General features: G+C 36.9%; 1 protein-coding gene across 6 annotated transcripts in view; it reads right to left on the bottom strand.

Annotated features, from left to right (window-relative positions):
* Positions 1–26,535, bottom strand: part of LOC108977608 (CUGBP Elav-like family member 2) — a 184,246-nt gene that overhangs the window by 9,690 nt on the left and 148,021 nt on the right. For all 6 annotated transcript variants that reach the window (XM_018947363.1, XM_018947362.1, XM_018947366.1 and 3 more), the window contains 2 exons: positions 13,826–14,004; positions 4,585–5,092 (listed from right to left, as the gene is read on the bottom strand). In XM_018947363.1, the coding sequence (XP_018802908.1) occupies positions 4,585–5,092; positions 13,826–14,004 (687 nt within the window). The remainder of the gene's footprint in view (positions 1–4,584; positions 5,093–13,825; positions 14,005–26,535) is intronic.

The raw sequence follows: 26,535 nt of genomic DNA, 5'->3' as shown, positions 1-26,535 counted from the left end.
TTCCCTGAAAGCTTTCATTCCGCTGTCAGGCTGGCTTTTTTTTTTTTTTTTTTTTTTTGAAATTTTTAAAAGTCCTGCCGAGTCAGCACTCAACGCTGTTGACATTTTAAATATTATACATTCAAATAGTCACCTACAAAGCGCTTTCGCAAAGAGTATGCCGAACGAGTGCAAAGCACAATGGGCGTTCTTTGCAGCATTTGTACTTAGTTTGTGCCTGCACTTAAGTTAGTTGCCATGCTAGCAGGGGCCTACAGTCTTAAATACGTTCGGTGTCATTATGGTTGAAGGACAACTCTTCTGCTAAATAAATACATGACTACACACACATATTTATATTTCTCTTTATATTTATGAATAGTAAGGGAGAATAATTTTTGTTGCACATTCATGTACAAATATATTTTTTGTGTATTTTAAGAGCACAGTTATAAATAAAATGAAATTTATTCTAACACAAAAAATAATTGTAAACATGTCTACAGTCATATCAGCAAAACTCAACACAGTTGTCGGCTTTTAGCTCTCATACGGTGAATGTTCGTCTGAAACAAAGCGGAGAAGTTTGCTTGAAACTGGCCAGTTCCGTGTTGTTGTAGGGAGCCCAAAAAATGGAAATATGGTTCTAAATGATTGACGTGACTGTCATGTTGGCGCTCGTGTAAGTATACATACACATATGATCATCAGTATGCGCGTAATCTTTCGTCACCGGTGGGTGCTACCATGGAGCCACCAAAAATGCTTCTAAGTGAATTTAAACAAAGCAGCTTTAATGCATTATGTATTTGTGTAGCACATACATATGTGTTTATGTAAATGTAATTTTTTTTTTGTTTTCACATATATGCACATTATTTTTATTGTACTGGCAGCTCACAGCTATGTGTGTATGTGTTGGTTGCCCGTCAGTGCCTGCACATTTAATCCGATTACAAATGTGTCGTCCATTACATTTTTTGCGCATATGTACTTGCTCTGGTACTTTAAAGCATGTACTTACTAAGCATATACATTAATAATTGTAATTTGTATGTGTGGGCGAGTTAATGCCTGCTTGTTTTTGTTAATCCTTGCAAAGCACTCGGAGGTTTTGTCGAAAGTCGAGCTTTTATTAACGCTGTGGGCCATGTAGGGCAAGTGCAAATGGGATTTTTTTAAAAGAATTTTTGCAATTGGAATGAAAAAGATTACGAATTACTGTTATTAAAAATTAATAAGCTAGTTATTCAAAAATAATCTGATTTGAGTTTTAGCTATCAAAATTATTTGACGTTAATGACAGCAGTGTTCGATTCGCATCTTCTATGCTCGTTGTGTTCTCACCACGTTGTGGAACTCACTAAATTGTTAATATTGATTTTTATTCTATTTAATAAATGCGCTTGTACATTTACTTTATGGCAATTAATTTTAAGACTACCTTTTAGTAGAGATATTAAAACAAATTCTCTATAAATATATGTACCAGTTTGATTTTTATAGCCAGTTAACGTTTATACCAGTTTTTATTTCGACCATAATTCATCGAATATATCGGTTAAAATGTTTTATATACATTATACCAGTTTATACCATTTTATTTATTTTATACCAGTTACTTGATTTACCATAATTTAATGTGCATTTCGCAGATATATTGATTTAAGCATTTTTTATACATTTAGTTTATAAAATTTGTATACTTATTTACACCAGTGAGTTTTTCTTATGGTTTTTATTATCTACATACATGTATTGATCATCTTCCATGTAATTATACCAGTTCAGATATTTTACAGATTTTTTTCTTTTATACCAATTAATTGTTTCATAGGAATTTATCATGTATATAGCAGATGTATTGATTCGAGCGTCTTCTGTACATTTTTGTTTGTTTATTTTTGTTAAAAAAATTTTATACTTATTTATACCATTTAATTTATTTAATGCCAGTTATTTGTTTTAAAGTATTTTATTATATATATAGCATATAAATCGATTGCAGCATCTATTATCTAATTATACCAGTTTAGGTATTTTATAATTTTGTCTATTTTATACCAATTATTTGTTTAATAGTAATTTATCATGTACATTTATCACATTTTTATAGGTTCATTCATATTTATCGTGTATATCGTTCGAGGAAATGTTTTATTTAACTAAAACAGCTTTTATAAAAAAATTAATTTACACAAGTTTTCTTTTTGACCATAATTCGCGCAAAAAGCGATTTGAAGACAAATTATTTATAGTTGTGTATATTCTTGAAAGATGTATTTTATTCAATTTTTTTTTAAATTTAATTTTTATAAAAGAATATTGTAAACCAGTTTTCTGTGTGACCACATTTATCGCTTTGAAGACGTCCTAAATTTAATTATTTTACGTAAGCTTTTTATAGCGGTGTTTTGCTTGATTCTTCACTGTCCAAGGCGTTTCAAAGAGCTCGTTGGCTGATACAATGGTGTTCTCAGTACAAACGAAATTACAATCGAACTACTAAGTTTTTCTGAGCTGATTTTTCATTTCAGTGAGGTAGTTGTTATGAGCAGTTTTCGACGTATTATGATATGAGTACCTAAAATTTTGGGTGATTTCTGCTATTTAAAGCGGCCGGCAAAAGAATACTCAGCAATTAAACCCTACGATTTTTTAAGCTATGCGCCTTTGATTGAATCAACTCCGATTTCAAATGAAGAATTGTACTGTGACTGGTGAACTTTTGAGGTAACCCAAATGGAATTCTCTTCTTATTTCAACAATAAATAAATGAGCGAAAAATTTTCATATCTGAGATTTTACCAAAGTTATTAGAGAGAAAAACTTAGTTGAATATAGTATTCTGTTCAATCTGCTTAGTAGCTCAGGTTCGAAGTGATGGATACATCGATCATAAAGGAGATTACGTTGGTTTAGTTTACTTTTTTCGTATTATCTTGGATTGCGCGGCAATTTTTTCGGTATCCAAGTAAATATTCAAAATATGAATAGAGAGTTTTTACCTACTTTGAGATGCTTAACGGATTCTATTTGGTGGTCGAAAAAGTATTTTCGTACTTTGTCAATAGATGTCGTTGCAGCAATAAACAAAGTTTCGATGAGATAAATTCGTCGATCACAAAACTGGCTAGGCTGAGAGAATTAAAATTTGTTTGCCTAATCTGGGATAGCACGATAACTTCTTCGGTGTCCAACTAAATATTTATATTTTTAAAACACTCATAGGTATACTCGTATATTGCACTTTAGAGTTTCCTCAGTAACGCAAAAAATCAGTAAGAAGCATAAATATACTACGTAGTATGTTCGCAAATATAATATATATTATAGAGGGTCTTTTGTGGAGGTCTACAGTTAAAATTGAATTGAAATAAATCACAGCGAAATTTATAAAATGATCATTCCTTTGGCTGAACTGGTTTTCAAATGTTATGTAGCTTATTTTTTCTGGCATATGATGCAGCGGCTCATCTCAAAATCGTCCGGTCGGGGTAATTTATAAATACTCCCAGTATAACAGCCACTAACTCGTTAATAGTGCGAGCAGTATTGGTTTGCTGCTGATCACACCCATTAACACATTCTTTTGACTTGATGGGGCTCAGCACGAAAGAGTCTAACGGAGTCTAATAAAGTGGATTAGAAATTCCAAACAATTCTTAATACACATGTCATATACAACTTTTTGATATTACTATCAAAATTTCGTAAATTGAATAGAAACGTCAAACCCATATGCTTTATATGACAGCTGGTTTGACAGATGTAGCTCTACAAACATTTATAGCACAAAAACATACACCCTATATTATAGCATTTATTCACTGAAATTCCGAAACAAAACTTTTGTTGTTGACTGTCAAAATATCACCAACTAAAAAAATATTTTAGTTTGGCATTAACTAAAACTGTTGTTACACTCTCATGGCAACTGACTTGTTACTTTTTGGCAGTTACATGAATTGCAGCTGTTTCATATGGTCGGCGGTTCATCACTACACACACTACACATACATATGTAAGTGATTACAAATACATACATACATATATATATGGGGAGCTTACAAATCCGCATGTATAACTGTATGCTCATGCATTTGCAGCCTGTGGAGTTATTCACATGTAAATATGTTTGCACTAATAGACTCACATACGAGAAACAACAACAAGAACAACTAAAACGAGTAATCAAGGCACAAACAAAATATACAAAACAACAAAAACTATACAAGTAGAGTGCAAAAAAAAAAAAAAAAAAAAAAAAAAAAAAAAAAAAAATTAAAATAAATAATTTAGTTTTTTCTAGTTGATAGTCATAACTTAGAGGGAAAAGGAGTAGACAACGGTAGGGCGAATGTTGTAAATTTTGAGTGAAGACAACGCTTCAACAACGTCGGCAATCAATGAAGTATGAAAATTAACGAATTTCGAGAGAAAAAAAAAAAAACTATGTATGTATATGCAAGACTCGCAACGTGACTAAGCTTCTCGCCAAAAGCGCCACGTTTTGGGGTTGGAGAGAAACTGCTTCACATCGCCACCTTCTTATTATAAAGAGTATGCTTGTTTGCTTTGTTTCGCTAGTCATTTGTCACTTACCTTGTAAATACTGCGCTGGATGTAGACCGAAGGCCTGCAATTGCTGGAATAGGTGTAGTTGTGCGGCCGACGCATTCATGGCATCCGTGGTGGTCAGGTATGGCGATGCTTGCTGCGCTGCTGTGCCGGCGGCCGTTAGTAGCGATGGCGACACTGAGATCGCTGCCGATGTTGGTACCAAAGCGGAGGCAGGATTAGCGACAGCGGTGGGTTGTGGTGCAGCGGCTACGGCTGCCAATGCTGCCGACATTGAGGAATTTGAGCGCACGCTGGCTGCCGTTAGGGGGCTGGGTACTAGGGTGGCGCCCGAAGCCGGACTGAGGCCGTTGGTAGGCGTCGCAGCCAGACCAGCAATGCTGCCGGTGGAGGGGGTCGTCAGTGCGGTGATGCCGACAAGACTCGCCTGCAGCTGCTGCATTTTCTTTTGGTCCTTCTCCTTTTGTGTGTCGGCGAATTTGACAACGAGCGGCGCCGAACAACCCTCCATGGTGCGGCTTTGATGCAGAGCCTGAAATGGCGTGAAATAATGTGCATGAAAATCGCGTTGTAGTCAAGTGTTAAAATTGGTGTTTGTGTGTGTAATACTAAACGCTGGCGCGCATAAGGTTTAAATGCAGAAAGTTTCCACATTTTATTTCCGAAGTGCTGAGAAAATGTGTTTTTAATTTAACGTCACGACATAAGCTAAACGCTGGCGTATCTTTCGCAAGTGTCTATTCTATTTCGTGTATTTAAAAGCATATGTATCGCAAAGTGTGTGCATTGTCTGGTGCTTTGGTGGCAGAAATTGTCTTAAGCGTTACTGCCCCACTGCTGGCGGGTTAACGCGCAGGAAATTTTCCTAATTACTCTCATGCACTGTAAGACAATACTGCAGCAAAGCCTGCGGTGGCCAGGAATTATGGTGACGGTAATTAAAGACCACTGCCGGCACACTGTCTGTGTGGTGAGTTTATTGCAGGCTAAGCTAGAAATCGGCAACACGCCGCAACAAGCCCGAAACACTTCGAAGCTCTTAAACCGGCAAAGAGATCACATTACAACCGCGTTGTAGCTGCCACTTGCAGTTGAGGCAAGCATATTTTGTGTAATTAAATGGAGATAAAGAGAGAGGAGAAAATGTTTAGACTTTTGCAGTGCTTTTAAATTACTTTAAGCACCAAAGTACATAAAAGTTACAGTTATTCTAGATTGACAGGATTTCTGAAGATATGCGTTCCCTAGTGTTTATGTCTTGATCTCCTAAACGCGAGAGAGCCAAGAAATAAGTGTTGAGTTGTTTCCTCCTCCTCTTCTGCCGAACAGCTTCTCAAAATGTCATCTGGTAATATTTCCAAGACGCGAATAGGGCAATAGTCGGTTAAAAGCCCTCAAGACAGAGGCTGCCTTAGTGAGATCAAAAAGAGATCACTAGATCACCTGCAATCAATCTTGAGCCAAAAAACTTTTTAAACAGCGAAGCCTGATCCCATTCTACCGATATCGGTTCTAGGTTGCTTACCTTCTATGCTAGTTCATTAGCTTAACAATATCCTACGATTCCGCTATGACCTGGCACTCATACCAGTCTTATCACAAAGACACTCAATGCTATTGATAGCGAGGTCAGGCGCACCGCTCCTCTCCCCTCTCCTCGAATGGCTTCTTCTCACCTATAACCCTCTCGTCGAAATATGGGCAGAGAAGAAGCCGCCAGCTTTCGGTTTGGCGACTCCCCGATCTGGATGATCCGGTATGAAGTCAAAGTGTGCGTGAATATATGAGTGTTCAGATACGCGTTCTCTTAAGAATCCAGATTCTCTGAGTCTAATAGCCACTTTCGTGGCCACACGTCTTTCGGCGATGTCTACGGGCAATACTATATATTCAAAATGGCTTTAAGTGTCTTGGTTAGAGCGAATCTTAATGCCCACACATGCTGATGAGCGCCGCCCGTTGAACGCTCTATAGTTTCTTTGCAATTGTGGTCTTTTCTAGAGCCCTCCACCAGATAAACATTCCAATAGGCTTGCCTATTGTGCCAATGGCTCCTCTCCAGCAGCATAATACAGCCCTATAATGACTTGAGTTTGATCTCTATAATGACTCTGTCAGTTTGACTGGCACATATGTATACGCAATATTTGTACGATCTGAACAATTTCTTCCGAGATTATAGAGATTCTTTGGATCTATAAAAACTTCGTGAAAATATCTTGTCAACTAAAGAAGTTTGTCATATAAGAACTTGAGTTTGATCGAACAGTTTGTATGGCAACTATATGTTATAATTGTACTTTAACAGCGACTCCGACAAATAACCAGCTTTTTGGTGTGAAATGGAAGTGTGAAAATTTCACTTCGATGGCGTATATACCAAATCAATTCAGCTTGTCAATTTTACCATATATACTTTATAGGGGGTTCAAGGTATAAAAAAGTTACAATAATAGAAAAAAAACTTACATAGTCTAATCTTTTAGCAGCTTATGTCACAGTGAGTTCCGGAAAAAGAACTCTTTGGGACGTAAAAGGGTGAATGAAAGCATCCTTAGCTACATAAAGAACATCTATATACTTTTACAAATAATATCTAAAGCTATCCATTAATAATCGATTCATTTTCGTTAAAAACTAAGTATTGAAATTGCTGCCTCTTTTCACGTTTTTCATCTTTCCTACTTTCAATTTCTTCAAAGTCAACTTAAAGCGAACTTCTCGCAAATTCAATATGAATTTCAAACCCTTGAGAATTTCATTTCCACTATCATTTCTACACTATGTATTTCTATACTATGTATTTCTAGGTTATACTTTGTCGTACTTTTGAAATTTCCGTATCTTTTTGCAATAAGTCGCGGGTATATTTTTGCAGTAACTGTCAAGATGATTAATTGCACCAACACTAGTGTTGGTTGTACGCTCGTACCTAGAATATTTGCCATACAATCGTGAGAGGCTTCACGAAGTAAGCGGCAGGTGTGTATTTATAGTTATAACAAGGCTGGAGTATGGCCCAGCTTGCACTCAAACTCCTAGATATACATACATACATGCATTTACAAGAACAGCGGAAGAGGTCAACTAATAGTACATGGGAAATGAAGTAAAATCACAAACTTCCGCTGCAGATGGACATTAAGGGACAAACAAACACATGTAAGTGTGTACATACATATTTACATAAATATTCATTCTAATGAGGGAGGCGGTGCTTTATTTGAAAATTTGGAGGGTTGGGGAGTAATTTTCCAAGGCATTATGTGAGCACATTATTTATGCAACAATGGGTTTGTAATTATAATTGCTTTAAGTTCTTATATATGGATTTGAAGATTTGTATTTAAGCCGTTCCGTTTAAAGAGTAAAATTGTCTCAAAAAAGAGGTGAATGAAGTAGCATTACGGCTGTTTATGCTAAAGCTGGTTTCGAAAGCATTCGAGTTTGAAAATTCTTAATATCTATTTTGTGTTCTATTTAGTACTAATTGCCTTTAGTGAGTCAAATATTGTGGATAAAAAACTGGTATAAGTCATAATAGTAGCATAAGAGAATATAAGGAAAAAGCTTAGACAGTTTTAACTAGTTATTCAGCGCTAACAGTACTCGATTCGACAATGTTTGGATGCAAGATAAAAACTGGTATAAGTGAAATGACTGATTGGTATAAGACAAATGACTCACGTATGAATTATTGCTCTAATTGACTTCCATCCATTTAACCATGCAGTTAAACGAGTTTGTCGTTGTAGATGAAAAATTGGTATAAGTCAAAATAATGACAAAAAAAAAAAAAAAAAAAAAAAAAAAAAAAAAAAAAAAAAAAAAAAAAAAAAAAAAAAAAAAAAAAAAAAAAAAAAACGACCAGAATGTAACAGAGTATACAGTTTTACTGTGATATTCAGCAGCACCTGTCTGGGATTTGACAATGCTTGGAGAAATGCAATGTAAGGAGCCAGTTTGTCCTTGGAGATAAAAATTGGTATAAAGCATTGAACAAATTTGGTATAAATCAAAATTAGAATAAATGTATAAGGTCGAGTTGAAAAGCTTATACCATTAAAATTATAGGTACTCTTGGAGATAACAAAAATTAGTATAATCCCAAAGGCTAGCATACACTAACTGAAGTAGAATGGAAAAACTTTATTTCATTTTTTAAAAATAATCAAGTGCGATTAACTTCAAATCAATCTAGGTGGGTTAAAAGATCGATCTCAACATGCACCGCACTTGAATACTTCAGAACGCTGGTCCATTGCTATAACAAAATCTTCAGTATAATTGATTACAAGACACTCATAAATCGACCAATTGGTCTATCATAAATCTGTTCTGACTTGCAACAGCTGGACTGTGAAAGCCGGACAGCTGGTGGCTGGCTATTTCCATCTCACCTTCTTTCGTACCTACACCAACGAAAGATACATTTAACTGGTAACCAGTTAAAGACCAACAGAATCCTACAGCTGCATAGAAGCTGATCGTGGACAAAGCCTGCAGAAATCATGCGAAGTCCATAGATCCAGTGCTAGAACGCAAGATGACTCATCTCGTTTCCATTACGTTGTGAGCAGCTGAAAGCTGAACCTTCTGCTTGTTTCTTTTCCCAAAGGAAAGACACACTCCTTGACTAATTTCAAACGTACATTTTATAAACTTAGCTTTAGTAATGCTTCTCTTTTGGAGCAACATGTTTACCGCCACCATAATAGCAGTCACTTCAGTGTGAACTCCATTGGCCCGACAGCTTAAGCTAAGCTGGACCTATAGTTCCATATAGGAAACTCCCTTCAACCTTTCCTTCTGTCCCTGACAAATCCATGAAAAAGCTCTCTACGTCTCTTTTCAAAAATTTCTTCTCATCCATATGTCACTCGTCGGTATGAGAATAGGGAAAAATCCATCCTCTTCATAGCCTCTTCAAAGTGTTCCAAGTTTTCAGAGATGCAGTTGAAGGTGGAGATAAATTTAGAGTATCCCTCTTGGACTCCTTCAATTACCTTGCTTTCCTAAGCCTGAAAGTCACCTTCGAAGAAATGCAGCTGTCTGCAATATCCAAGGGTCCATTTTGTAAAATGGCATTAAGGGCAGAGATGCCTGTGAGAGCCGTACTTTGGATACGCTCAAGCTTCTTGATGAATGTAACCTTTTTGAGAACCTTCCACGCAACGAATACAACACAAAATATATTTGACTTGCCTGCGTTTCTTCCTGCATATAGCGTATCTGCATAGAGTATCTGAAAAGAGTAAGGAAGACATCGGTTGCGCTATATTACTGCAGATACGCTATAAGTAGGAAGAACTGTAGAGTATCGCCAAAACAGATTGAAGACGTAAGCTACCGAATGAGAGAGAGAAACGTCTGGGACTTTATACTTTTTTACACACGCCCGCAGGATGAGGCTGACAGATCGAGAAGACTGCAGGAAATATCTAGAGTAGGGCAACAGAGCAATAATGCAGCGTCTTTTGTGCACTTGTCCCGCATTGACAAGACATCCCAAACGATAACTATTCCTCTTGGACTTAACAAGTGAACTCCATCTGGTATTTTAAAGGACCAAACTGATCTAAGCGTGGCTTATTGGCCTACCAGATTAACCTAACCTAACTTGAATTTAATTCTTAATACCTGCAGCCACCGAAGTTTGCAAATTTCGCTCAGATATTGGATTTCTCTTATGTCATTGCGACCTAAAGAACACAAACTGCATTATCTTTAAATGCTTATGTGCAAATGTTTAATCGATTTATATGGTTGGAAGGCAAGTGTCAAGCGGAACGCGGCCATGGAAGACAAAAATGTTGCCACATTTGTGTTATACGCGTTTTTGCGCTTTATAATTTGCTGCCATTGGCGGAGATGCAGCAGACATGTGTACTCAAGTGCAAATACAGACAGACACACACACATACAGCCATGCAGGGGTGTAAATACATAAAATCGATAGCAGCAAGCGATTTTTTCATTTTTTCTCCGGCGGCACGGAACGTGCAACACATTTGCGCTATAAATTTAAAAATTCGCGTGAAAAGTTGTAAGCATAGGAAATAAGCAGCGAAACATGCCACAACTCAGTTGCGCCGTGAAGTAAAACTTTATTGTGTTGCAGCGCAGGGTGGCGAGGGCGGCAAAAACGTCGCAGGATTGTGACCGTGTGCGGGAAGGGGCGCATATCAAGCCACACAAAACTACACATTTACAAAAAACACCAACAAGCTACGCTTTTAACTGTTTATAGTTGCCGCGGCCGGATTGCTTGCATCCTAGTTGCATTCTACTTCACGTTGCATTTAATATTTATGTGTAATGCTTATCCGTTGCAATTTATTTTCTTGTAGCGCGCCATTGCCGAGCGCGCGCTTGATGCTGTTGACGACGTCGTCGCCGGCAAGGCCTTCCGCCTGCCGCACAGCCGATCAAAAGGGCTTATTTTTCATATGCCACATATTTACACAAAATATATATGTAGATGCACATATTCACACATATACATATATACATACATATATAGACATGATAAATATATATTTTTAAGGATATATGCGCGCTGGCTGCCTGATTAGGGGAGTGCGGTCGTTGCCATGGCTTGCATGCAGTGCATATGGCATGCGGTACTCGGCATGTTTTGCGCCATGCAACATCGTATGATTTTGACATTGCTTGCCATCCACATGTAGCAGCTTTTGTTCTTGTCGCAGCGCTTTAACAATGCAATGTTGCCAGATGTAATCAGCGAAATTTATTGAACTTTATTGTTGTAGTTTATGCGACCGCGTAGTTGCAACGTTGCAAATGGAAAAGGCTTGTCATCAGTGGCTTTGAAAATTTAAGTTTATTTGTGCCGAAGGATCGAGGAGAAAGCTGTGCAACTTTTCGTTTCTGTTATCCAGACATATTATTAGGAATTGCTCAAATCTGGCAAGGCTGCTGTAACTTACAAGTCTGAATATTTATACTCCCTCAACATGCTGCATAAGGTATAAACAATTTTTTTTAACTAAGAGTTGTTTTTAAAACCTTAAACTACGCAATACAGATGTAGACCTATATGTATCAAAATGATCTGGAAAAGATTGAGCTTAAATCCGAGTGACTGTCTGACCGAATGTCAAACACCGAGCTTAATGATTTCGGAACTTCCGGTTGACTTTGTACGATCCTTATTCATCCATATTCATCGATTGCTTCATTCTGCTGTAGAGGAGCTATTGACAAAAGGTGGGTCTCTCACCCAAAGTAGTCCTCTGGCTCTTTGACACCATAGTTAAGCCCATTATCTTCATTGTAGTCTTTATATGGTGGAGAGTTCTGGATGATACCACATTTGCAAAAAAGCTCGAGAGCGTTCAACAGGAGGCGCTGTAATCATAACACTTAACGCCATCTTGCAAATAGTGTCGGTGGACATCAGCGGAAGGCTGCGAACGTGGCTATCAGACTCGGAGAATCTGAGTTGTTAAAAGAACGAGTATCTGAACACTAGGATATCCTCACGCGTTTTGACTTCATACCAGATCACTAAGAGCATGGAGTCGCCAAACAGAACTCTAGCGGCTCCTTCTCTACTCACATAGCAACGTCTGAGCTTCTTTACGGATTGGTCACAACTTGGAGAAAAGCTCTCTATCAACTCCAACTTCAGACTTCCTGAATATTGCACTGTCTTCCAAGCCGAGGTTGCAACCATTAATATAGCAGTAGATCTGCTGCTCCGAAATGCAGCCTCTTTCAGAGAAGTGACCATTCATTCAGATAGCAGAACAGTGATATTAGCCTAGAACTAATTTACAGTGCGCTCACGGTTGGACGAGGAGTGCCTTACGTAGCTATCAGTAGCAGCGAGTGTCTTTCTGATAATACTAGTATGGGTGCAGAGCCACAACGGATTCGTAGGAAATTATAAAGGTGATGAGCTAATAAGGTAGAATGGGATCGAGTCGGTGCTCACGTGTACTCTTGTTCACGGAAGCTTGGGAATTTTATCAGATGCCATTTGCAGATAAGGTGGAAACAACTCAACGCTTCATTCCTTCTTGACTGTGACGCGTTTGGGAGGTTAATATATGTATATTTCATATTGGCTTATTTTAATGAAGTTAAAAAGTAGCATATGTATTATCTCAGACCTATGGAGCTTTAGTGCTATAGATTGAAGAAATCGGTACATATCGGTCTACTAACTAGTTTGTAACCATTATATAACGACCATATAACCTATATATAACCAATACAAAAATTTCCAACTTTTGGTTTAATTTCAAGTGAATCATTATTTAGACAAATAACTGTTATTGAACTCATGTGCAAAGTTGTTTTCGTCATATGAGTCGTACAAAGTTCGGGTTTACAAACTCTTCCACTGCATCCGCACTTAGCCCCTCCCTACTTGTCTTATTTAACTTGTTATTTCATGATTTCCCGTTGCAGTTGAGCTGCATTGTGTGTGATTGAAGTAGTTGTTGTTTTATTGCTATTGCCACAGCCAGTGCATTTCAGCCAAAATGATACCGTCGCCAATTTGTCAAGTGCCACACACTGAGCGCGCCACGCATAAGTCGTCGGTGGTGGCAAGTACTACATGCATTTTATTTAAACGGTTTTGCTGGGTGCTCAGCATTTAACTTTTATTTTCTTGGGTCATTTACCTCATACATTCATGCGCCGCCTGCTGCACTCGGATGTGCGCGCTTAACGCCTGCCTCCATCATCCCCTCCCACACGAAGCGACGGCTGATTTGTGTAGCAGCCGAGATGGTGGCCGAGCAGTGCGACAGTCTGCTGCCGTCGGCGGCATTGCGGTATTTCCCTGGGGATATGGCAGCGTAAGTGGGCGCTTTATGAGAAATTGCGCAAAACAAAGCGTGTAGAAGCTGCAGCACGAAGCTCGAGCACGAAATCTTCAAGACGAAAACCAGCAGTTTCCGGCGCTTACTTGCAAGTGGCAAGTACGTAGCAAAGATTAAGGATACGAAAGTTCGCGGAGACCACTAGCATTGCATGTAGAGGCACACACATACACATACACTAATGCTGTTGCAAGTATAAGTACAAGGGTATTTAAAAATGCTTGCGCCATAACCAAATCGCGTTCTACTTATGCGCATCGTTGATCGTTGCGGTGCCACCACAAGTGGTTAGTGGCAAGTGGCAAGTGGTGCCGGCCAACTGCGCAACACTCACTTGCTCAGCCATACGCAATGCACACATACACGTACACATACACAAACACATAAATATATACAGAGGCACTTACCTTAATCGCTCCAATGGCATTGTGCTTCGTTGCAAACGTCACAAAAGCGCAACCTTTGCTCTGCCCATTTTGGTCGCGCAACACCGTACACTCCTCGATGGTGCCATGGCCCGTGAACAGCTGCCTCACATCGGCCTCATTATACTTTTTATTCAGCATGCCAACGAAAAGTTTACGCTCTGAAATGAGGAAAAACAAAAGCGGAATGTTGAAAAGCTCTGCACAGCAAAAAGTAAAAACAAAAACGGTTGAACTATTGCTGCAACGGAGGCTGCAACTCCAAAAAAGACGTGTATGCCTTGGTGTACTTGCAACATGCACCAACACACACAAATTATATACTTATGCTTTCATATGGCCGAATATAAGCACATAATTTGAAAATTACAAACTCAAACACATACATACACACACACACTCACGAAAAATGAACTTTAAACAAACTACAAAAATAATTTGCTTCGGGAAGTGGTTGACGGACGCTGCTGTAGGGTTAGCACGTGTAAGCACGCGCAAAAAGTAAAGAAGCAATAAACAGTAAAAAATACAGGAAAAACTGTAGTTTCGTTTGCCTCAAAACTTTAATACCCTACACAAATACAAAAAGTTCAATACAATATTTAGACTTTGAACGTTCAGTTTGTATGACAGCTATATGCTGTAGTGATCCGATCGACACAATTTTCTCAGACATTGCATTGTTGACGCGGAAAATAATTCACGCCAAATTTCGCGAACATATCTCCTTAAATAAGAAATTTTTCCATACAAGGACATAACTTTGAACGGCCAGTTTGTATGGCAGCTATATGCTATGTTAGTCCGATCTGAAAAATTTTTACAAAATTTCATTAATTTATTTTCGCAATAACTCATGCCAAATTTCATGAATATATCTTGTCAAATGAAAAAGTTTTCCATACAAGGACATAATTTTGAACGGTCGGTTTGTTTGGCAGCTATATGCTATAGTGGCCCAATCAAAACAATTTGTAAAAAATATCAAATCGGTTCTCAGACGAATACTATTTATCAAATTTTAAGCAAATATATCGTAAAGTAAAATATTTTTCCATACAAGGATATAATTTTGAACGGTCCGTTTGTATGAGAGCTATATGATATATTGTTTCGATGTAAAATTTTTTTTCTGAAAATTGCATTATTTACTTAGGCAATAAACTGTGCCAAATTTTGAGAAGATAACTAGTCAAATGAAAAAGTTTTCCATACCAGCACTTGATTCCAATTGTTCAGTTTGTATGACAACTATATGATATAGTGATGCGATATCGACTATTGCAATGAGTGAGCAGCGTTTCGATGGGAAAAGTACAAGTGCAAAGTTTCAGAACGATATCTGATAAGTGAGCGACTACATCGTATATATAATATATACAGACAGGAGGACATGACTAAATCGAACGAGTTCATCATTCCAAGCATTCATATTAAAATTTTTTCTTTTGGATGTTACAAACATTGTGGCAAACTATGTTAAGGGTATAAAAAAATAAAAAAAACAAAAAATAGCAGAAAAATATTAAAAAAGTATTCACCGCGCATAAACCGCAGAAAAGTTGTTTCACCATAATTGCAACAATAATGAATGCACATGAAAGCCATATTTACGAGTATTTATGAGTAGTTGACGCGCGCATAGCAGCTGCGCTCCCAAAACCAAGTGCTCATTACTAAAATTACCAAAGCGCACACAACACACACATACATACACAAATAAATAACCCAATGCGCTCAGGTGAAGTGGTTGCGGGGCAGTGTTGCATGTAAGGCAAGTGGTGAAAGCACACCTCCAGCACTTTATAGACAATAATACCAACGACATTAACTGCAAAACGACTACCAATTGCCAGTGCGCCTGCGTATATGCTACGTAAAACCGGCAAGCTGTTGCACGCTTCAACTGATGCTTGAGTACGCGCGACGCTTGAGAACCTGTGGCCGTGGCAACTGTTGTATCGACGGTGCAGCTGATGACTGCTTGTTGTTTATATGCGACTTTTTACGCACATTGAATTTGACTTATTACAGCTGTTGCCACTTATATAGTTGCACATAAATACAACAATATACGTTGTAGTGTTTGTAGGCGTATAAAGGCTGTGCTTGCTTTAATTTGGTTCCAAATTATTTACTAAATGAGGCTAATGAGTGTAATTGCTATTTTCATATAATTTTGTATATTTTTCGTAAATCATAATCTTGTTACATTGATAGATTTAGCGATCACTATGCTTGACTATCGTGAGTGAAAATGGGTAAGAGTTTTTTAATTGGATAATAGAGGGTTTTATGACTTGAAAAATAATAAAGAAAAAAGTGTCTTCTAACTATTATCACTCATTGAAGACTTGTTGAAAAGTTCTTTTATCTTTCAGAGACGTCTTAACACTAGAAAAGGAGGTCGCTCAAGTCGAATATCAGAAAAAATCTTTTAACATAGCTGAAAATAAAGGAGTTCTCAGTCTCATTGATACATATGTATGTGTTGTGTACCAATAAATATTCGATCAGAAATTGTATGAGTAAATAATCGTCAGAGTAAAGTATGTTGAGTGAGAGCCTTTCAATCGGAGGCCGCAAGTTACAACAAATCATATTCGAAGTTTACAGAAAAGCATTTGTCAGCGTCGATGGTCCCTCTACGATTGTATCATTAATTCTTCACCACATTTGATCTGTGATAAATTTCCATATCGTGATAGTATAAGCAAGAGAAATCTTCATCCACTTTTTTAGAAAGAAAAATGTCTTCAATAATCAGGATACCATCATAGTCAAGCTACTCTAGTTTTAGCCTGCACTGATACTGACAGACAAAACCGGATTTTAACTCGTCTGGTCATCCTGATTACATTGATATATTTTGTGTGAGAGTCTTTAACCGGTAAGTAAAAGTCTCAGGTTACAACAAATCATGTTCCAAACATACGGAAAAGTATTTTGTTCCAGTGATTACTCCGCTGTAGATATAAAATTCCTTACACTCTTAGATACAGCTTGAAATGGAATTTGAAGTCTGTCGTGCCAAATTTCACTATATGACTCAAAAAAGTTTGTTTAATCAACATTTAAAATAGAAAAATATAATTCCGAAATTAGAGTAAGCTGCTCTGAAATAACAACTGTATCTTTGTTGGCAGTTTGCGAAGTCTAAAATCTTCAATAGAGGAACAACAATTTGAACAGAGGAAGACATTTGAAGACATTCCACAAAAAGAACACGTTAACCACTGAAAGAGTTGCAAGAAAAAATGAAAAACGGTGAGGAAATATAAGCGTTTTGAACTATACAATAAAGAACTAGTAGCGAAACTGTCACAAACGCATCAAAACTGTATGAATTGTTTGGAAAGTGACTTCAGAAAGGTCGCTTAGTGAGGTTGCCTAATCAACCGGAGTTTCTGAGTAAAATTTGAATTAAAGTTCGTTGCTTAAGATATTAGTAGAGGTAGAAAGTTATGTGCAGCTTTGAACTAGCATGAAACTGACATATCTTTGACTGAAACTGGCAGCTCCCTGACCGTCGGCTGACTGTTTCTAACTGACAATTGATTGTATAGAAAGAGACAGTTGCCTGACTAGCTTAGCTTTTGGGTTAAACTCGTCGAAAAGTAATTGATAACTATTCGTTTTAAGTACAAAATATCAGTAATATAGAAATATATATTTGCACATGTGTATTTAATCAATGCACTTGAGAAAATTATTGAATTGAATTGAAGGTTTAAGGATAACGAAATATTTAGAACTATGAGTCTGAAACTAGCTGTGCACATAATAGAGGTACTACTTATAAACACGAGGAGGGTGTAAGAACGATCCAGGGAGAATGATGATCAAATAGAGGCTGCGTGAGAGCCAGCCGGCGATTCTTAATAGCGAAAGCAATGAGTTCAGTAATATTGTACGCAGCACCAGTATGAATACACGTAATGGATATAAAAGACACATATGTGTCAGTTGAGTGAGAAATGAAAAGCTGTTAACGAAGCATAATGACAAAACTGAGGCTTTTCAAAAAATTAGACATCCTTCAGTCCGCACAATAGAGGCAGGCGACTTAAATGTCTTGTCTTTCCCTCAAAGTAATAAAAATCGCCGGTTCCGTGGGAGAATCTTAGGTTGGGAGTAGGTTAGGTTTAGCGAATACAAGTTTCACACTCCGGCTTGCGCTGCTTTCCCCCACAGCTTCGTGTTTCGTGTTCATACTAGTTTTCAAGTAATTGATAATTAGTTAATTATATAAACTTGATAAATAATAATATGGTATATATTCTATCTTCACTGCTTCAAATATTCATTTCTTCGTTTCTTGCCTATCTAGCTTTTATTTCAACATACACTATATATTTAAGAAGTTTACATAAAACAAAACAACAAAATATCAGCTATACAATCTACATTAAGCACATCGAGTGTCAATATTTGCCCTAAATCTTTATATACGCCAGTCATTTAATTATGCAACTTAAAGTCTTGCGCCAGCTACGCTTCATTGTGTTAGTGCAAAATGTTATAAATTCTCGAAACTTTCGCATTATCACGCCGCAACTTACTTTCGTTAGTTGCACAACAAGGCAACAGCAACAAAGCAGTGTTGCAAGTTGTGCGCGCTTAAGCCAAAGTGCATTGGCAATACTACTCGTTAACAAACACTTCAATAAGAAAAATTTACCCAATAATCTAAGAACGTGTACGACTAACGGTTTATGCCACTACACACAACCGCACACACAAACACAAGCAAGCACAAAGTGCCAAAACGAAGTGTTCGTAGACGACACTCGCAATGAAAATAAATTTTATTTCCACAACAATTTTTGCATGCGCACAAGCGAAGCGGGCGGTTTGGGGGACAGCACAAGTGACACACGTCCGAAAACTAACCTCAAATAAATTGTGTGCGCTAAGAAAGCGGCAGCAAGTAGTTGCAGCAGAAACTAAGCAATAAAAAAGAGGAGAGAGTAAGCAAGAAAGAAACGAGCGAGTGCACAAATTTGTGTGAGAATAAGCGCCAGTCGTATTTTATAAACAAACAAGCTCCACTACAGCAAGCCACAAGCGCATGAACGCAGATATATAATATATATATGCTGACTAAAAATATATATATACAGCAATACAAGCCAACTAAAGCGTTGAAGGAAAATTTAAGTTTGCGCCAACTATAAGGTGGCACTCAGCGACGTGTTATATGGGTCGAGGGGTTCGAGGGGGTCGCTTGTTGCGAGTTGACAAAGTGAAAAAGTAAACTTTTCAGCTGCAAAACGAAACAATTTCCAATCACTTCCGTTGCTGAGATAAAAGAATTGCATGCGAGTTTATTTACGTACAACTTTTGCAGGAAAAGGCAATGCGAAAGCGCGCAGAATGCGTATAGCCAACAATTTGCGGGTGCATGTGTGTGTGTGTGTGTGTTTGAGTATATATAAATGCATGTTGTATTAATGTTTCGAGTGACACCGAACCATATCCAGCGTTACAAATTGCAATGGCGGTCACACTTGAGAGCTTACAGTTAGAATTCGCAACTGCCATTGCGTTTGTGTTGCACGAAGTTGCGACCGTACGTGTGATAAAGACACTGAGTCAATGTGTGTGCAGTTAGATAGATAGCAAGATAAATATTTGTTGGTTTATGTATATGTGTATATGTGAGCCTGATAGGTAGTGGTGTGGGACAAGCAGCAAAGTGTTGCATAAACTTGTGCGCATATTTAAGACAGTGCCACAGCGCGTCGAACGATACTCAAACAAATGCATGTATGCATGTTAGAGATGTGCAAACTTTTGTGATGATTCGATTTGCTGCAATTGTGATTTGCTTTGCATGTGTTGGGCAGAAGTTTTGTCAACTGCGCTTTACATGGCGTAGACAAATGTGCAGGCAGCAACGCACATTGGCATGTGTGTATATGTCTTGCTATAAATCCAACTTCATGTATGTGTGTATTGGAGGAAATGCAATAAAATGTGCAATTGCAACTGAAAACTGTTGAGTTAAGTCGGTGCTTATGCCAAGGCAACTTGCCGGCGCTGCGACTTAGCTGCAGCTTTTGCGCGTCTTCCACAGCCATACCCCTGCCCCAAGTCACACCCCAAAGCCAAGTTTTTGTCTGTAACTTCACTGCAACGGCACTGCGTAGCACTCAGTATACTTTCGGGCACAATAAGTTGCATTTATTGTTCAAGATTAAAGTTCTACGAAATATATCACGTATACGCCCCGGCTTGCCATTTGACTTGTGCACTTAAAAACAAAAGTGTTAAGCTGCTGGGGAAGGCAGCGCTGTTGCTTTATGTTGAAGATTAATTTTTAAATATGCAGATGCTGCCAATTGCGGGAGTAACGGTGTAATACGCACATATACATATATACAATCATACAATAATTATAGCGTAGTGAGCTTTTAAAGCAAACATTTTATAGTAAGCTGAGATGTGTTGGAGTTTTTTGAATTTTGTGAGAAATTTAAAATTTTAAGAAAGTGCAGATTTCATTAAATATAAAGCTTGCTGACTTTTTATAACATATAAACATTTTGACGTGAGAATTTTTGATCAAAAATTACCGTGCTTTTTGCTTTAAGTCTAATAAAGCGTCCTTTTTAATATTCCAAAAAAAAAAAAAAAAAAAAAAAAAAAAAAAAAAAAAAAAAAAAAAATTTTAAATTTTAAAAAAAAAAAAAAAAAAAAAAAAAAAAAAAAAAAAAAAAAAAAAAAAAAAAAAAGAACAGTCGATTTGTGACGTCATAAGTTAAGTTTTTACGAAATTCAATGAAAATAGATTTTTTGTTTGTAAATAACAATAAAAAAAACCCTAAAACTTAGATATTAGAATTTTGTTGGAATTTTTTGTAGAAAAATTATAAAAAAACCTAAAAGTTTCATTATAGTTTATATAATATATATATATGTGGGACCTAATTAGATTAGTTTTTACAAAATCTAGTTAAAAAATATTTTTTTTTTAAACGACAAAAATAAAAAGTCCAAAATCTTGGATATTTGAATTTAGTCGAAATTTTGAGATTATTTTAACAAAGAATGAAAATACAAACAAATTACCTTGAAATAGAATACAGTGTAATTAGAGCAAAAGAAATGTATTTGAAGCAAATTTTGCGATGGATTTTTTTTTCTTTGCCCAAAAATTATAAAAAATCTAAAAATTTTGGTTAAATGAATTTTTCGTCATTGAAATAAAATACAGTGTATTTGGAGCAAAAGGTTACATGAATTTTTCGTCAAAACTTTGAGGTTATGTTCACACTGTGTACTTGCAAAAGTTGTAGCTATTTTCTTTATCTACAACTGTGCCATATTATCATTCCCTATAGGACTCGCCGTTTTGCGAGAAATCAAGCTAAAGCGATTGTAATCCTTGAAATTCAACTGAGCTCCTTTACTTCCACTGACATAGCTCAAATCGTTCGTAAATTATGTTTTCTTTAATTTAAGTTATTTTGTCTTTCATTTTCAATGTGTTTTTACTCAGAATATTAGGTTGTCAAAAAAGTCTTGCGGCATTCTCGTTAGTTGGCGCTGAGAGCGCGTAGTTCTAGTTTTATTCGTCGAATCGGGTCATGCCATACCTTTTTGGAAAGCTCATTTCAAACGCTAACACGTGTTTGATTGACTGTCGTTTCTTTTAAGTCATTCGTGAGTTAAAGAGCAAAATAAGGAGAAAATACGACATATTTTACATTACTACTACGATAAAGGCACAAATGCATCTCAAGCCGCCAATAAAAATTGTGCAGTTTATGGACCCGATACAGTTTCCATTTCCACCGCACAACGCTGGTTTCAACTTTTTCGTTCCGGTGTAGAGGTGGTCAAAGATGCGCCACGCTCCGGAAGGCCTGTCGTCGCAAATTCGCCGCATTGGTCGACAGAGACCGGCATAGTAGCAGCTGTAGCATCGGTCAAGCGCTGGTCTTCCATCAGGACAACGCGAGGAAACGCACATCTGTAGTGACGCGCCAGAAGCTCCGAGAAAGTCCTGTGAAAATTGGCTCTCCGAGTTTTTTGCCAATAGGGAAGCGAGTTTCTATGTGAGGGGTATTATGAAGTTGGGATCTCGTTGGAAAAGATGTAAATACACTTATGCCAACAAAGCCCGATATATATTCAAATATGTAATATTTTTTTTGTTGAAGACAGTCGAATCTCTTATGAAAAAATTAATGCTAGTTTTTCGGTTAAGAACTCAATAATTTTTATAAGCAGTCATTATTCGAAAACTGTTATGCTAATAATAAAACATGTCTTCTGCTGTTAAAGATGCTAATTATACCCTGAACAGGGTACATTGAGTTTGTCCCAGAAGGAAGCGTCGGAGACCCTATAAGGTATATAAATGTATAAACGATCAGTATGTTGAGCTGAGTCGATTTAGCCATGTCCGTCTGTCTGTTTTTAAGATATCGTTTTGAAATTTTGCAAACGTAATTTTCTCTTCAAGAATCTGCTCACTGGTCGGAACTGCTAATATCCGACCAATATATCTTCACGAAATTTGGAGTTATTGTTTAGAAGAAATTGTTCAGATACTATAGCATATAGCTGCCATACAAGCTGAACAATCGGAATCAAAGGCTTGTATGGAAAACAAAGTTAGACTACTTTTGCGCACTCTGGACCGCACTAACCCCCAAACACAAAAAGTGGCTGACAAAACTGCGCTGCAAGTAAAGTCATGTGCTCAAAAGAAGTTATACGACATATATGTATATGTAACTACAACAACAACTGCAACGCGACGCACACAAATTACAGTGGGAAGCGTGTAAGTAAGTAATTTAAAATGCAATGTCAATTTGCAGTAATTGTTGGTGGAATTGTAATTTCATCGTGAAAAAAATAAAGCGCAAAAAGACGTTGACTTCTGGCATATGTGTGAGTCGGTATGTGGGTGTGCGAAAATTATAGTACAAACGGAGCATTGCAAATGTCTCAGCAACTCATATTTGCGCGCACAACTGCTACTTGCAGTCGCCTTGCCACACCACATACACACACATATATATATGCATATGCATTTGAATCCCCAGTGCCATACGTCTATGATTGCATAGCTGCGCTTAACTTGAGACATGCTCTACATGCATATATAACTATTTATGGTATATATGTGTATATGCATAGCATATATGTACAAATATGCATTTGTAGCCATGCCTTTGTGCAAGCTGCATGCCACATAGGAAGTGAACTTACGCCTGCGAAATTCAAAGTGCTTCCTTGGCTGCTTACAGACAGACATATGTATTTATAGTGTATACATATACATATGAACGCACATATATATATATATATATGTAAATCTACATATCTACGCATCGTCTGCATGCTTTAATAGCTTTGATACCTGGCCAGGCAATGCCGCTGTGTGTATGTGCATGTGTTTGTGCCGCGCAATAGACATGAAATCGTAAAGAAACTTTTTTGATATGATTCACTTAAATGTCAAAAAGTTATCTCATTAAATTTCGTTATACCGGCATAATGTGTGACGTCGCAAAAAAACTTAAAACAAAAAAAAAAAAAAAAAAAAAAAAAAAAAAAAAAAAAAAAAAAAAAAAAAAAAAAAAAAAAAAAAAAAAAAAAAAATCGCAAAATAAAAGTGAAATAAATTCACAAGTGCAGCACTCTAATGGTTTTATGCGCGTATTTAGAGCGGCTGCCGGCTTAATATATGCAACATGCCTAACGCACACTTTTGCAATTGTTTGACAGCTTGAATGCTGCAAATGGCTTTGTGCAACCTCTTGCGCTTTGCGCAGTGCCCGAGTGCGTTCTGTGAAATACTTGCTTTGTATGCAGTTGTCGCGTGCTAAGAGGTGTTGCAGTTTTTTAAAGTGTCGAAAAAAGAGTGAAGTTTTAATTGTCATTGATTGCAGTGATGTTTCATTTATGACGAGGACGTAAAAGTAAGAGAAAAATATTTTTCACTTTACTCATATTACCAGATTTTGGTTGTAACATAAAATGGACTCATATTCTTTTTCTACTAATTCTAATTCGACGCCTGACGAGGGTGTCAAAATTTTTGACAATTAATTTCTTTTCTTTTCATGAAATTATCGTTAAAATTTCTCAAATATATACACATTCCTCATATTGCAAATTATTTTATCATAATATTCTTTTTCTATTTTCATAATTCAACGACTGACAAAGATGTCAAAATTTTTGACAATCAAATTTTTTTTCTTTTCATGAAATTAAAATTTTTCAAATATACACACATTCCTCATATTATTTTATCATAATACTCTTTTTCTATTTTCATAATTCAACGCCTGGCAAAGATGTCAAAATCTTTGACTATCAATTTTTATTTTTTTTTTCATGAGCTGCTTGTTCGAATTTCTCAAAAATATGATTTGTAGTTTGCTGCAGTGTTGAACTTCGATTAAAAGTGAAGGTTTACATAAAGCATAGATTCAACGCTGTCCTGCCAGTGCCAGACACAGTCAGAATTTCGAAGAAATAATCACATGTAAATTGACTCTCATTTACCACATCTTTTCGAATGTAGAAACCCCAGTCTAGATGCCCCAAATACAAACAAATAGTTCTATTGACGACTTTAGACGTGCGAAACGCTATTAATGGCGTTATTAAATGCTATAGAAAAAAACTTAGAATCACCGATTACCTCAATGTTGTAGTGGGAAGCTATCTTAGTAAGTGAAAACTGCTATTCCCGTCTAGCTAGGGATCACCACAAACAGAAGTTATGTCTGTCCGTCTTCCTGTCTGCTTATATGCAAACTAGTATCTCCATTTTTCAGATATCGATCTGAAATTTTTACACACGTTCTGCTCTCTTTAAGAAGCTGCTCATTTGTTGAAATCGTCCAGATATCTGAGCAATCAAAAAAGCTATCCACTTTTCCGTTTTGGTGATAAATATGCGGACAAACTGTCTGTCTTTATTAAATTGATATATAAAAAGAAACAGTTTTCTTTATAGCAACTACTAAAATAAAATCTGTATATACAGCGACAGAGAAAGATGCAAAAGAGTAGGTAAAAACTTCTACTTATTGGACACAATTTTTGCAGCAGATTAGGAGCCACACGACAGAAAATACGAAAACTTGTATACTGGGAGGAACACATATATTACCTTTAGGATAGGCATCATACAAAATATTTATAAATCTAAACGCGCTAAAAGAGGGAATATGCTTCAAATATTGAAATTTTTTCCTTCAATTAATGAGTTCAATACCAAAAAATGCAGTGCTTTGTAAATATTTTTACACAAAAACTTGAAGCTAATAATTTCTATATATTTTCACATTTTCTGTGATATAAATCAAACATATTTCATTTGCAGCGCTGTGATTTGTAGTAAATGGCATATATGTCTTTATATTAATTTTTTATAAAACACACACACACATAGAAAACTTTGCAAATATTTGCACATGTTGGCGCATTGGCAGCCAGCAATTGAATTCGGCGTCGTCTGCCACCGCACATTCTGCAGCAATGAAATGCAAACGCGCGCACTTCAACTATTTGCATAACGAAAAAAATAGCGAATTTGTTGTGCGAACTATGCACAAACATGAGAAAAGTGTAAGAGAAACACGCACACACACACAACGGAAAAGAGAGAAAAAAAAAAACAACGCCGTTATGCATGAAAAGAATTAAAAGTGTAAAAGTATAAAACAGTGCGCTGCAAAGAATAAGTTGGGAAGTTTAAATTTACATTTTATGCAGAAATTCCAGTTTGATGGCCTCCAGGGCGTATGCGTTACAGCAATCAAGTAGACTGCCAAGTTTTGGAAAATGCCAACCCGGCAAGCGTAGATAGCTTGTGAGCGAAAGAGAGAGCGAGAGAGGGAGAAAAAAATACGAAGAAAATGAAAATTAATTCAATTAAGTTGTAAAATGCAGAAAACTTACAACACCCTATATACCCTTGCCACCAAACGGCAAGCGAGCAGCAGGTGTGTGGCACCTCGCTACTGCAGCAACAACTCAACTCAACTGAATTGCGACTTCACTACTCATTTTCACTCCATCAATACATACAACTGTAAATTTATATATGTGTGTCTGCGTGTTGCATTTTTGCATGTGAAATATTCCGCATGTCCTTGGCGCGGTGACGTTGTCAAACTGACGACGCGGCTGCGTAGCTACGCTGGCGGAAAGGCTACCGGTATGGTGAGGTGCATTATTTGTATAATTTTGCAATTATACTAAGAGGCGGAATTCATTGCCGTTGCGTACCGAATTTTTCAATTTAACAATATTTATTTATACAGACTCTCTTTTACACTCTCTTCGGTGTTTATTTTTTTTTTTGGTTTTTTTTTTTTTACTTGTGACGTTAAACTCTTTTTATCTGCATTCATTGCAGTGCGTTAATGGAATTGGCGTTCACATTTAACATTTCATTTTAATAAAGCTGGTGCATGGCAGCAGGAGCTGAGGCATTTAACAGATGCATATATGATATACAATTGAATTCGGTGTAAAAAGGAGCGATAAAGCGATACTCTTATGCGGAACATGAAAGAACTGCCGTGGGAGTTTTGAAACAACTTAATGTTATACTGTGTGGATATTGGTGATGTTGAAACTTGAAGTGGGCGAAAGCGAAGGCGAATGTATGAAAAAAAAATGAAATAAAAAAAAAATAAAAAATTAGAAAA

This window comes from Bactrocera latifrons, unplaced genomic scaffold (genome assembly GCF_001853355.1).
Source record: "Bactrocera latifrons isolate USDA-ARS-PBARC rearing strain unplaced genomic scaffold, ASM185335v1 scaffold_92, whole genome shotgun sequence".
Taxonomy (NCBI): Eukaryota; Metazoa; Arthropoda; class Insecta; order Diptera; family Tephritidae; genus Bactrocera; species Bactrocera latifrons.
Note: the sequence above shows the minus strand (reverse complement) of the source record. Positions and strands in the feature narration are given on the sequence as shown.